The sequence below is a fragment of the Salvelinus alpinus genome, chromosome 28 (genome assembly GCF_045679555.1).
Source record: "Salvelinus alpinus chromosome 28, SLU_Salpinus.1, whole genome shotgun sequence".
Lineage (NCBI taxonomy): Eukaryota > Metazoa > Chordata > Actinopteri > Salmoniformes > Salmonidae > Salvelinus > Salvelinus alpinus.
In genome coordinates, this window is record NC_092113.1 from 45,626,979 (window position 1) to 45,641,898 (window position 14,920).

At 44.6% G+C, this 14,920-nt stretch overlaps 1 protein-coding gene across 1 annotated transcript in view; it reads right to left on the reverse strand.

Moving 5' to 3' along the window:
* Positions 1-13,437, reverse strand: part of LOC139557932 (NF-kappa-B essential modulator-like) — a gene marked incomplete in the record, with an annotated part of 51,141 nt that extends 37,704 nt beyond the window's left edge. The window contains 8 exon segments of the mRNA XM_071373288.1: positions 2,138-2,240; positions 2,465-2,512; positions 2,599-2,657; positions 3,369-3,554; positions 5,168-5,233; positions 5,699-6,039; positions 6,137-6,267; positions 13,175-13,437. Coding sequence (XP_071229389.1) covers positions 2,138-2,240; positions 2,465-2,512; positions 2,599-2,657; positions 3,369-3,554; positions 5,168-5,233; positions 5,699-6,039; positions 6,137-6,266 — 933 coding nt within the window.
* Positions 13,438-14,920: the final 1,483 nt, after the last annotated feature.

Genomic DNA, 14,920 nt, shown 5'->3' on the forward strand with positions numbered 1-14,920 from the left:
GCAGCTCTACTCTTTAGCTCAGTGCGGCTGTTGTCTGTAATCCATGGCTTCTGGTTGGGGTACGTACGTCGTCATTGATGCACTTATTGATGATTGATGTGGTGTACTCCTCAATGCCATTGGATGAATCCCAGAACATATTCCAGCCTTTACTAGCAAAACAGTCCTGTAGCTTAGCATCTGCGTCATCTGACCACTTCTGTATTGAGTGAGTCACTGGTACTTCCTGCTTTAGTTTTTGCTTGTTAGCAGGAATCAGGAGGATAGAATTATGGTCAGAATTGCCAAATGGAGGGCTGGGGAGAGCTTTGTACGCGTCTCTGTCTGTGGAGTAAATGTCTAGAGTTGTTTTCTCTCTGGTTGCACATGTGACATGCTGGTAGAAATAAGGCAAAACTGATTTAAGTTTCCCTACATTAAAGTCCCCGCCCACTAGGAGCACCGCCTCTGGATGAGTGTTGTCCTGTCTGCTTATGGCCGTATACAGCTCATTGAGTGTTGTCCTGTCTGCTTATGGCCGTATACAGCTCATTGAGTGTTGTCCTGTCTGCTTATGGCCGTATACAGCTCATTGAGTGTTGTCCTGTCTGCTTATGGCCGTATACAGCTCATTGAGTGTTGTCCTGTCTGCTTATGGCCGTATACAGCTCATTGAGTGTTGTCCTGTCTGCTTATGGCCGTATACAGCTCATTGAGTGTTGTCCTGTCTGCTTATGGCCGTATACAGCTCATTGAGTGTTGTCCTGTCTGCTTATGGCCGTATACAGCTCATTGAGTGTTGTCCTGTCTGCTTATGGCCGTATACAGCTCATTGAGTGTTGTCCTGTCTGCTTATGGCCGTATACAGCTCATTGAGTGTTGTCCTGTCTGCTTATGGCCGTATACAGCTCATTGAGTGTTGTCCTGTCTGCTTATGGCCGTATACAGCTCATTGAGTGTTGTCCTGTCTGCTTATGGCCGTATACAGCTCATTGAGTGTTGTCCTGTCTGCTTATGGCCGTATACAGCTCATTGAGTGTTGTCCTGTCTGCTTATGGCTGTATACAGCTCATTGAGTGTTGTCCTGTCTGCTTATGGCCGTATACAGCTCATTGAGTGTTGTCCTGTCTGCTTATGGCCGTATACAGCTCATTGAGTGTTGTCCTGTCTGCTTATGGCCGTATACAGCTCATTGAGTGTGGTCTTAGTGGCAGCATCGGTTTGTGGTGGTAAATAAGACAGCTATGAAGGCTTTTGATGAAGGCCGTGAGGCCGATACGTAAAGCTTATTAAAGATCAGTGATACTATCAGAGCAGTGTGCGGTTTCCTTTTTCCTTCGTCTTGTTCAACTGTTACCATGGCACCTGCAAAAAAGATTGCTCAGATGTGCGAGTGCCTTTTGAATTTTGAAATAAGCCAGCTATGAAAAATATAGATGAAACCTCTCTTGGTAAATAGTGTGGTCTACAGCTTATCATACTCTACCTCAGGTGAGTAAAACCTTGAGACATTGTTAATATTAGATTTTGTGCACCAGTTGTTATTGACAAACAGATACAGACCACCACCCCTCGTCGTACCTGTATGTTATCCGTGTCGTCATTCAGCCACAACTCAGTGAATCATAAGATATTACAGTTTTTAATGTCCCGTTGGTAAGAGAGTCTTTAACGGAGCTCATCCAGTTTATTCTCCAATGATTGCACGGCCAATAGAACGGATGGTAGAGGCAGGTTACACACTCGCTTACGAATTCTCACAAGGCACCCGGACCTGCGTTCCTTCTCTTCTTCATGCGAATGATTGGGCCTGGTCCAGCATCAGCGGTAAATCCTTCACGTCCGACTCGTTAAAGATAAAACCTTCATCCAGTACGAGGTGAGTAATCGTTGTTCTGAAGCTCTTTTTGGTCATAAGAGACGGTGGCAGAAACATTATGTACAAAATAAGTTTAAAAAAAATAAGTTACAAACAATGTGACAAAAAAACAAACAGAATAGCAGAGTTGGTTAGGAGCATGTAAAACGGCAGCCATCACCCACTGGGCGCCATTCTCCTCCGGCGCCATTTGTGGTGAGGGCGGTGTGTGTGTGTAGTGAGTGTTTGTGGATAGGGCGGTGTGTGTGTGTTGTGAGTGTAGTGTGTGTGTGTGTGTACCTGGGCACAGTCCTTGTCCTTCTGTTTAAGCAGTACTTCAGTTCTGTCTCTCTGAGCTGAAGTCTTCTGGAGGGAATCTAACTTCTCCTGCAGCTCTCTGTACCTACACACACACACACACACACACACACACACACACACACACACACACACACACACACACACACACACACACACACACACACACACACACACACACACACACACACACACACACACACACACACACACACACACACACACACACACACACACACACACACACACACACACACACACGTATTTAGTATTACAAGGCAACATAGAGCGACACTAGACAGTTCTTACCTGCACTGTGTGGCTTGCAGCTGCTCTGTGAGTTTGGCCAGGTGGGAGCTGAGGAAACAGGAGGCAGAAACATCAGCGCACACACACACAAAGACACACACGTTGCAGGAAGTGATGAGGAAATGATGTCATACCTGTCAGATGGGGGCGATGCATCGGAATGCTGAACCGTTTCCTCGGTAACACCACAGCTCTAAGGAACACAAGCATGCCTTTACCTTCCATTTTAATATTTTGATACACATTTTAGTCCACCATTTCATTTAGTGGTATCCGGCGTTGTTACGTGTCTGAGCGGCAACTCCCCAGAGGGCCCAGGAGAGGCGAAGGTTGAGACATCCTCTGAAACATGCTCCGCCAAAACACACTGCTCTAACCCAGGAGTCAGACACACCAATCTGTCGGAGGGAACACCGTTCCACGTGACGTCAGCTTGAAGGAGCCCGCTCCGCCACAAAGAGTCGCTACAGAGCGCTGAGACGAGGAATCCCCCCGACGATCCCGCCCTCCCCCTTCCAACCCCACCCTCCCCCCGACGATCCCGCCCTCCCCCTTCCAACCCCGCCCTCCCCCCGACGATCCCGCCCTCCCCCTTCCAACCCCGCCCTCCCCCTTCCGACCCCGCCCTCCCCCCGACGATCCCGCCCTCCCCCTTCCAACCCCGCCCTCCCCCCGACGATCCCGCCCTCCCCCTTCCAACCCCGTCCTCCCCCAGACGACCCCGCCCTCCCCCAGACGACCCTGCCCTCCCCCCTTCCAACCCCACCCCACCACCCCAACCCCGCCCTCCCCCCTAACCCCGCCCTCCCCCCTTCCGACCCCGCCCTCCCCCAGATGACCCCGCCCTCACCTACCTTCTATTGTTGATTTTTTACACAGAATGACCCTAACACACACACTCTACCTGTGCCTGAACCAGCTTGGATTCGAGTTGCTCAACTGAGCGACGAAGACAGTCTCTCTCCCGCTTTCCCTCCTCCCCCTCTTTCTCCAGCTCTTCATTCCTCAACCTCAGATCTCTCATCCCTTCTTCCAACTTCTCTTTGTGGCTCTTCAGCAACTGGAGAAACCTGTTCCCTCCTTCTGAGGGCTATAAAGAGAGAGAAAGAGCAGGAAGGGGATAGAGACAGTATATTCGATAGAAGCTTTGAGGACCAAAACAGAACACCCACTAACAGTACACTACACCCACTAACAGTACACTACACCCACTAACAGTACACTACACCCACTAACAGTACACCAAATACAGTACACTACACCCACTAACAGTACACTAACTAGTGTAGTTTAACTGCAGTACACAAACTACACTACCTACACTCAGTACACACACTACCTACACTCACTAGGTCAGGATATTAAACCTCCTCCATGTATATCTCACTAGGTCAGGATATTAAACCTCCTCCATGTATATCTCACTAGGTCAGGATATTAAACCTCCGCCATGTATATCTCACTAAGTCAGGATATTAAACCTCCTCCATGTATATCTCACTAGGTCAGGAATTAAACCTCCTCCATGTATATCTCACTAGGTCAGGATATTAAACCTCCTCCATGTATATCTCACTACGTCAGGATATTAAACCTCCATGTATATCTTACTAGGTCAGGATATTAAACCTCCTCCATGTATATCTCACTAGGTCAGGATATTAAACCTCCATGTATATCTCACTAGGTCAGGATATTAAACCTCCTCCATGTGTATCTCACTAGGTCAGGATATTAAACCTCCACCATGTATATCTCACTAGGTCAGGATATTAAACCTCCTCCATGTATATCTCACTAGGTCAGGATATTAAACCTCCATGTATATCTCACTAGGTCAGGATATTAAACCTCCTCCATGTGTATCTCACTAGGTCAGGATATTAAACCTCCACCATGTATATCTCACTAGGTCAGGATATTAAACCTCCTCCATGTATATCTCACTAGGTCAGGATATTAAACCTCCATGTATATCTCACTAGGTCAGGATATTAAACCTCCATGTATATCTCACTAGGTCAGGATATTAAACCTCCTCCATGTATATCTCACTAGGTCAGGATATTAAACCTCCTCCATGTATATCTCACTAGGTCAGGATATTAAACCTCCTCCATGTATATCTCACTAGGTCAGGATATTAAACCTCCATGTATATCTCACTAGGTCAGGATTTTAAAACATCCATGTATATCTCACTAGGTCAGGATATTAAACCTCCATGTATATCTCACTAGGTCAGGATATTAAACCTCCATGTATATCTCACTAGGTCAGGATATTAAACCTCTATGTATATCTCACTAGGTCAGGATATTAAACCTCCTCCATGTATATCTCACTAGGTCCGGATATTAAGCCTCCACCATGTATATCTCACTAGGTCCGGATATTAAACCTCCTCCATGTATATCTCACTAGGTCAGGATATTAAACCTCCTCCATGTATATCTCACTAGGTCCGGATATTAAACCTCCTCCATGTATATCTCACTAGGTCAGGATATTAAACCTCCTCCATGTATATCTCACTAGGTCCGGATATTAAGCCTCCTCCATGTATATCTCACTAGGTCAGGATATTAAGCCTCCTCCATGACTACTAATGGCCTCTGCTCTCTTCTTCTCCATCCATCTCTCTGTCACCATGACTACTAATGGCCTTTAACACACACCTCCCTTTCTCCCTCAGGTTCTTACCAAGCTGTGGAGCATCATCTGCTCATTCTCCTCTGCTCCCTTCTTCTCCATCCCTCTCTCTGTCACCTGTCAACCAGGAAATACAGCATAATGTGTGGATGGATAATTCTCTCCTACCTCTTTTATCCATCCATTAGTAGTCTTTCTTTTTAAGGACTCAGGGTAAACTTGAGGGTTAAGCTGATGCATTCTGGATAATGTTGTATTTTCCCCATATTGAACAAAATGTAAAAGTGATTAATGAAATATAATAAACTTAGAATATTCACATTTGTTTTCCTTGATCATTCATTTAAAGAGTTTGTCCTGAAAATGAAGTGTTTCAACAATACTTTATATGCATGTATATAACGACATGTCTGATGTTTTATAGATGTATAGACTACAGAAGAGGAGACATTTGAATATTACTGATTTCAATTCTATTTCCTTCCATTCAAATAGCAATTCTGTATCCTGTTTACTACTTAAATTCAACATCAAGAATTGATTAGGTATTCTGAATCCAACCATTCCTCCCTCCGTACTGACCAGTGAGGTTGCCATGGTTCCGTTGGTCTCTGAGCTCTTCTCCTGCTCCCCTCCTCTCCCAGGACCCCCATTGGAGCTGCAGTTGGTAGAGTTGGGGCAGGAGTCCTGGCTGACACTGGGGCCGTTGACCAGCAGGCCTTGGCTAGCTTCAGGGTTGGAGGGGCTCGAGGGGCTGGCCAGGCTGGTAAGGCTGTGGTTCTCCCTGGTCAGTCTCTTCACTAGCGCCCGGGCCTCTTGGAAACGACAGCTGAGGAACTCCCGCTCTTCTCTAGACCTCCGCTGCCATTCCTCCATCTCCTCACAGCGCTCACGCAGGGCCTGGTTGCTGCGCTGCAACGCCTCTACACACACACACACAATCTGTGCCTCATTGTGGATCAAAGAGAGTATTCCAGTCGTGTGTGTGTGTGTGTGTGTGTGTGTGAGAGAGACATATACCTCGGAGCTGCTGGTTGTCTCCCAGTAGTCTGGTCACCACCTCATTGGCTGCCAGCTCGGGTGGAACCCGGAGAGCCCCGCCTCCCTCGTCCCCTGCCATGTCCCAGGTGTCTGTCTGGGGCTGTACCATGCTGCTGAACCATGTTAAGATGATGCATCATACACGTAGACGGACACACGTCATCAGCTACTAGTAGTAGGCACATTTGTGAACTACTAAACTTGGAACCAATCAGACCTGTCGTACATACCCCTGGTGATGATGGCAGCCAATGGCCTGCTATCTAGGATGTAAACCACAGCCTCACGTGATAAGCACATTCATGACTCAAAATATACAGGGTCAGTAGCTATGTACAGGCACTGTATAGTGGTGACTATATACAGGGTCAGTACCATATTAACAATGTACAGGGATACTGGAGTGATGGAGGTAGATATGTATAGGGGTAAGGAGACTATATACAGGGTCAGTACCATATTAACAATGTACAGGGATACTGGAGTGATGGAGGTAGATATGTATAGGGGGAAGGTGACTATATACAGGGTCAGTACCATATTAACAATGTACAGGGATACTGGAGTGATGGAGGTAGATATGTATAGGGGTAAGGTGCCTATATACAGGGTCAGTACCATATTAACAATGTACAGGGTTACTGGAGTGATGGAGGTAGATATGTATAGGGGGAAGGTGCCTATATACAGGGTCAGTACCATATTAACAATGTACAGGGTTACTGGAGTGATGGAGGTAGATATGTATAGGGGTAAGGTCACTATATACAGGGTCAGTACCATATTAACACTGTACAGGGATACTGGAGTGATGGAGGTAGATATGTATAGGGGTAAGGTCACTATATACAGGGTCAGTACCATATTAACAATGTACAGGGATACTGGAGTGATGGAGGTAGATATGTATAGGGGGAAGGGGACAGGGATACTGGAGTGATGGAGGTAGATATGTATAGGGGGAAGGGGACAGGGATACTGGAGTGATGGAGGTAGATATGTATAGGGGGAAGGGGACAGGGATACTGGAGTGATGGAGGTAGATATGTATAGGGGGAAGGGGACAGGGATACTGGAGTGATGGAGGTAGATATGTATAGGGGGATGGAGACAGGGATACTGGAGTGATGGAGGTAGATATGTATAGGGGGAAGGAGACAGGGATACTGGAGTGATGGAGGTAGATATGTACAGTGGGGAGAACAAGTATTTGATACACTGCCGATTTTGCAGGTTTTCCTACTTACAAAGCATGTAGAGGTCTGTAATTTTTATCATAGGTACACTTCAACTGTGAGAGACGGAATCTAAAACAAAAATCCAGAAAATCACATTGTATGATTTTTAAATAATTAATTTGCATTTTATTGCATGACATAAGTATTTGATCACCTACCAACCAGTAAGAATTCCGGCTCTCACAGACCTGTTAGTTTTTCTTTAAGAAGCCCTCCTGTTCTCCACTCATTACCTGTATTAACTGCACCTGTTTGAACTCGTTACCTGTATAAAAGACACCTGTCCACACACTCAATCAAACAGACTCCAACCTCTCCACAATGGCCAAGACCAGAGAGCTGTGTAAGGACATCAGGGATAAATTGTAGACCTGTACAAGGCTGGGATGGGCTACAGGACAATAGCCAAGCAGCTTGGTGAGAAGGCAACAACTGTTGGCACAATTATTAGAAAATGAAAGAAGTTCAAGATGACGGTCAATCACCCTCGGTCTGGGGCTCCATGCAAGATCTCACCTCGTGGGGCATCAATGATCATGAGGAATGTGAGGGATCAGCCCAGAACTACACGGCAGGACCTGGTCAATGACCTGAAGAGAGCTGGGACCACAGTCTCAAAGAAAACCATTAGTAACACACTACGCCGTCATGGATTAAAATCCTGCAGCGCACGCAAGGTCCCCCTGCTCAAGCCAGCGCATGTCCAGGCCCGTCTGAAGTTTGCCAATGACCATCTGGATGATCCAGAGGAGGAATGGGAGAAGGTCATGTGGTCTGATGAGACAAAAATAGAGCTTTTTGCTCTAAACTCCACTCGCCGTGTTTGGAGGAATAGAAGGATGAGTACAACCCCAAGAACACCATCCCAACCGTGAAGCATGGAGGTGGAAACATCATTCTTTGGGGATGCTTTTCTGCAAAGGGGACAGGACGACTGCACAATATTGAGGGGAGGATGGATGGGGCCATGTATCGCGAGATCTTGACCAACAACCTCCTTCCCTCAGTAAGAGCATTGAAGATGGGTCGTGGCTGGGTCTTCCAGCATGACAACGACCCGAAACACACAGCCAGGGCAACTAAGGAGTGGCTCCGTAAGAAGCATCTCAAGGTCCTGGAGTGGCCTAGCCAGTCTCCAGACCTGAACCCAATAGAAAATCTTTGGAGGGAGCCGAAAGTCCGTATTGCCCAGCGACAGCCCCGAAACCTGAAGGATCTGGAGAAGGTCTGTATGGAGGAGTGGGCCAAAATCCCTGCTGCAGTGTGTGCAAACCTGGTCAAGAACTACAGGAAACGTATGATCTCTGTAATTGCAAACTAAGGTTTCTGTACCAAATATTCAGTTCTGCTTTTCTGATGTATCAAATACTTATGTCATGCAATAAAATGCAAATTAATTACTTAAAAATCATACAATGTGATTTTCTGGATTTTTGTTTTAGATTCCTTCTCTCACAGTTGAAGTGTACCTATGATAAAAATTACAGACCTCTACATGCTTTGTAAGTAGGAAAACCTGCAAATGTGTCAGTGTATCAAATACTTGTTCTCCCCACTGTATAGGGGGAAGGAGACAGGGATACTGGAGTGATGGAGGTAGATATGTATAGGGGGAAGGGGACAGGGATACTGGAGTGATGGAGGTAGATATGTATAGGGGGAAGGAGACAGGGATACTGGAGTGATGGAGGTAGATATGTATAGGGGGAAGGTGACAAGGATACTGGAGTGATGGAGGTAGATATGTATAGGGGGAAGGAGACAGGGATACTGGAGTGATGGAGGTAGATATGTATAGGGGGAAGGAGACAGGGATACTGGAGTGATGGAGGTAGATATGTATAGGGGGAAGGAGACAGGGATACTGGAGTGATGGAGGTAGATATGTATAGGGGGAAGGAGACAGGGATACTGGAGTGATGGAGGTAGATATGTATAGGGGGAAGGAGACAGGGATACTGGAGTGATGGAGGTAGATATGTATAGGGGGAAGGGGACAGGGATACTGGAGTGATGGAGGTAGATATGTATAGGGGGAAGGGGACAGGGATACTGGAGTGATGGAGGTAGATATGTATAGGGGGAAGGGGACAGGGATACTGGAGTGATGGAGGTAGATATGTATAGGGGGAAGGGGACAGGGATACTGGAGTGATGGAGGTAGATATGTATAGGGGGAAGGGGACAGGGATACTGGAGTGATGGAGGTAGATATGTACAGGGGGAAGGGGACAGGGATACTGGAGTGATGGAGGTAGATATGTATAGGGGGAAGGTAGACAGGGATACTGGAGTGATGGAGGTAGATATGTATAGGGGGAAGGGGACAGGGATACTGGAGTGATGGAGGTAGATATGTATAGGGGGAAGGAGACAGGGATACTGGAGTGATGGAGGTAGATATGTATAGGGGGAAGGGGACAGGGATACTGGAGTGATGGAGGTAGATATGTATAGGGGGAAGGGGACAGGGATACTGGAGTGATGGAGGTAGATATGTATAGGGGGAAGGAGACAGGGATACTGGAGTGATGGAGGTAGATATGTATAGGGGGAAGGAGACAGGGATACTGGAGTGATGGAGGTAGATATGTATAGGGGGAAGGTGACAGGGATACTGGAGTGATGGAGGTAGATATGTATAGGGGGAAGGGGACAGGGATACTGGAGTGATGGAGGTAGATATGTATAGGGGGAAGGAGACAGGGATACTGGAGTGATGGAGGTAGATATGTATAGGGGGAAGGAGACAGGGATACTGGAGTGATGGAGGTAGATATGTATAGGGGGAAGGAGACAGGGATACTGGAGTGATGGAGGTAGATATGTATAGGGGGAAGGTGACAGGGATACTGGAGTGATGGAGGTAGATATGTATAGGGGGAAGGAGACAGGGATACTGGAGTGATGGAGGTAGATATGTATAGGGGGAAGGAGACAGGGATACTGGAGTGATGGAGGTAGATATGTATAGGGGGAAGGGTGACAGGGATACTGGAGTGATGGAGGTAGATATGTATAGGGGGAAGGGGACAGGGATACTGGAGTGATGGAGGTAGATATGTATAGGGGGAAGGTGACAGGGATACTGGAGTGATGGAGGTAGATATGTATAGGGGGAAGGGGACAGGGATACTGGAGTGATGGAGGTAGATATGTACAGGGGGAAGGGGACAGGGATACTGGAGTGATGGAGGTAGATATGTATAGGGGGAAGGGGACAGGGATACTGGAGTGATGGAGGTAGATATGTATAGGGGGAAGGTGACAGGGATACTGGAGTGATGGAGATAGATACAGAGCCATCAGAAAGTATTCAGACCCCTTCACCTTTTCCACATTTTGTTACGTTACAGCCTTATTCTGACATTGATCAAATAAATCATCCTCATCAGTCTACACACAAAACCCCATAATGACAAAGCAAAAACAGGTTAAAAAAAACAAAACAAAAAACATATTTTTGTATAACCTTATTTAACATATTTTTGTATAACCTTATTCCCCCAAAAGGCTTCCTGCGGGGACGGGGGCTGGAATTAAAAATGTAAAATAAAAATTAAATATAGAACAAAACACACGTCACGACAAGAGAGACACAGAGACACAACACTACATAAAGAGAGACCTAAGACAACACAACTTTTAAAAACCTGTTATCGCTTTGTCATTATGGGGCATTGTCTGTAGATGGGTTAAATGCATTGTTTTCCTCATCAATTATAGAATAAGGCTGTAACGTAACAAAATGTGGGGAAAAAGTCAAGAAGTCTAAATACTTTTCTAATGCACTGTATGATGATTGTATGTGAGTGGGTGTGTAGAGTATAAATGATGAGTAAGTTTTGGTGGATGTGTTGGAGTGACAGTGTGTAGGAAGAGTGAATGTTCTTATGTGGCCAAGTTACAGTTGACTTTAATCTATGTGAAAATCAGTGTCAAGACCTGAAAATGGTTGTCTAGCAATGATCAACCACCAATTTGACAGAGGTTGAAGAATTCTGAAAAGCATAAAGAAAATGTTTCACAATCCAGGTGTGGAGGGCCCTTCAAAGACCCAGAAAGATTTACAGCTGTAATCACTGCCAAAGGTGCTTCTACACAGTATTGATTCAGGGGTGTGAATACTTATGTAAATTGAATATTTCTATATTTAATTTTCCCCCAAAATTACAAAAATGTCTAAAAACATGTTTTCATTATGCGGTATTGTGTCTATTTAATAATTGTTTTTATATTCAGGCTGTAACAAAAAAAATTGGACTATATCAAGGCTATGAATACTTTCTGAAGGTTTGAAATCGTGTTTATTTTTACAGGGACAGTGCACATTAATCATCAGCTGGCGAATTTTCAACCGCAGTCCCTGTTCTTTATAACTTAGCATAAAATAATTCAGTAACTCTTGAACCGTTCAAGCAAGAGACACCTGTTCAGGCAGCTTAACATTTTCAGGCTAGCCATCTTCTTTTTTTAGCCGTTTTAGTTTTAGCAGGACATGCAACCTCATCTCCCCCTCTTACACAATTGATTTCAACGTGATAATTGATATGAGTGATTGACAAAACAGTTTTGCCTCTCTTTTGGAGACCCCCATATCAAAATGCAACACAACCCAAAAAAAAGTGTGGCCCACTGTCTTCTGCAGGTTGTCCTCTAACCAGTGAAAAAAACAATATCCAGGTTCCATGTGTTTTGTTTTAGTTGTGGTAGTTATAACAGCTCATACAACCTGATTCCCCCTCATCCATATCAGTGATTTATTACCAAAACAACAGGGTTTCTGGTGCATGTGCAGTTTATAAGGTGCTCGTAAAAATAAATCAATAAATAAATAGAATGATTAATATTGTTGCACATGTACGTGTAGATAGTACCTTTTATGTTTTCAATATATCACAACCTGTTTCTGAATATTGGTTATTGACCTGGACACGTAAAACTGTGTTTTGACATTGGCCTATTTATCAAAACGTCTTGTCAACAGGAAGCAGTGACAACAATTTTCAACTTACATGTTAGCAATATAAATTGAACTTTCAACATTAAATTTCCAATATTGTACTGAATCAGTTAAAAACTGCTGAATGAGTCCAAAACCATGCTGCGGTTGATTTATTTGGATTATATAACGTTAACAGAAATGACCAACACGGGCATTTCCCTGCCTACTTTATCTATAGGCAGTCGGTCTGTTCGGCGCTAGCTAGGCTACTTTCACTTCTAGCTCCATCCTGGTTGGTTTTGATACGTACCTAGCTAACCTACTGTATTTTTTTACCTAGTTAGCTAGCAGGCTAACAGCTAGTAACATTAGCTAATGAAGTTTGAAACACGGTTAGTTCGCTTGCCAACTTTTAAGTCATATGAACCAGTACCTTGGCTTGAGGAGACGAGATCTCCTCTGACGCCTAGCCGTTACATACGGTGCGTATGTACCTACTTCCAAAAAAGGTCTACAAATATTTAGTTGTTCTGCGAAACTCCATATTTTGGTGAATACCGAACGTATTTTTTACCTAACGTTTGAATGATGTTGGGCGTCGGGTCTCCTCAAGCCTAGGACTAGGTACTGGTTCACCAGGCATAAAGCCTATAGCTAGGTAAGGTTAGCTAGACAAACATGATGTGGCTAGCTATATGGCTAATTCTGTCTACGCTAGCCATGACAATCACGTCAGCTAGTTAGCACAACAGTGGCAGCTGGCAGCCAACGACATGACTTTAGCTAAATATATATGTAACTAACGTTAGTTGTTTAACTAACATGAAACCTTACCTTTTATCTGTATACGTAGTTAGTTGGCGTTAATCAGGCTGACGTTAGCTAACTAAGCTCTGGGTTGACTGTGGCAGACCAAGCGTATTTCCGCAACTGACACCACTTCTAGATTGTATTTCTATTCAAATCTGATGAAATAATTTCCAGTGATAGTTCTGACATTCTTCTGATGTAGCTAGCTGTCAAAGCGACAGCGCTAAGCTAACTTGCACCAGGAATCCCCCTTTCTATTTCCGCACTGTGGGAGATTTCTTCTTCGATGTGGTTTAACGGCGGTTGGAATCCAATATGTTGCATTACCGCCACCTACGAGACTGGAGTACAACTGCCTTATATTTTGCTTGAAAAATAAATAAATACCCTACCATCTAACGCTCACAATTTTTTTCTTCCAAAAAGATATACAATTTCAATAAAACTAACCTACTCCACTTTTTAAATCTATCTAGTCATACCTCATGCCAACAACCTGAAAGGATGGGACATCACCACTTAACACACCCTGTAACTCTTCTGAAGTCTAGTCTTGCACACACACATAGTTCTCTGCAGCTGCCACCACAACCTCCATTTTCTACAACTTGCACTCCATCCCTGCAGTACAGTTGAGAACCATTGCTATAAATCCAATCTTACTGAAACATACAGTTGAAGTCGGAAGTTTACATACACCTTAGGCAAATACATTTAAACTCAGTTTTTCACAATTCCTGACATTATAATCCTAGTAAAAAAAATCTCTGTTTTAGTAAGTTAGGATCACCACTTTATTTTAAGAATGTGAAATGTCAGAATAATAGTAGAGAGAATGATTTATTTCAGCTTTTATTTCTTTCATCACATTCCCAGTGGGTCAGAAGTTTACATACACTCAATTAGTATTTGGTAGCACTGTCTTTAAATTGTTTAACTTGGGTCAAACGTTTCAGGTAGCCTTCCACAATAAGTTGGGTGAATTTTGTCCTATTCCTCCTGTGTAACAGTATGGTGTGTAGGCCTCCTTGCTCAGACACTTTATCAGTTCTGCCCACAAATTTTCTATAGGATTGAGGTCAGGGTTTTGTGATGACCACTCCAATACCTTGACTTTGTTGTCCTTAAGCCATTTTGCCTCAATTTTGGAAGTATGCTTGGGGTCCTTGTCCATTTGGAAGACCCATTTGCGACCAAGCTTTAACTTCCTGACTGATGTCTTGAGATGTTGCTTCAATATATCCACATAATTTTCCTGCCTCATGATGCCATCTATTTTGTGAATTGCACCAGTCCCTCCTGCAGCAAAGCACCCCCACAACATGATGCTGCCACCCCCGTGCTTCACGGTTGGGATGGTGTTCTTCGGCTTGCAAGCCTCCCCCTTGTCCCTCCAAACAAAACGATGGTCATTATAGCCAAACAGTTCTATTTTTGTTTCATCAGACCAGAGGACATTTAAAAAAAAAAACGTTCTTCGTCCCCATGTGCAGTTGCAAACCGTAGGCTTTTTAATGTTGGTTTTGTAGCAGTGGCTTCTTCCTTGTTGAGCGGCCTTTCAGGTTATGTCGATATATGACTCGTTTTACTGTGGATATAAATACTTTTGTACCTGTTTCCTCCAGCATCTTCACAACGTCCTTTGCTGTTGTTCTGGGATTGATTTGCACTTTTCGCACCAAAGTACGTTCATCTCTAGGAGACAGAACGCGTCTCCTTCCTGAGCGGTATGACAGCTGTGTGGTCCCATGGTGTTTATACTTGCGTACT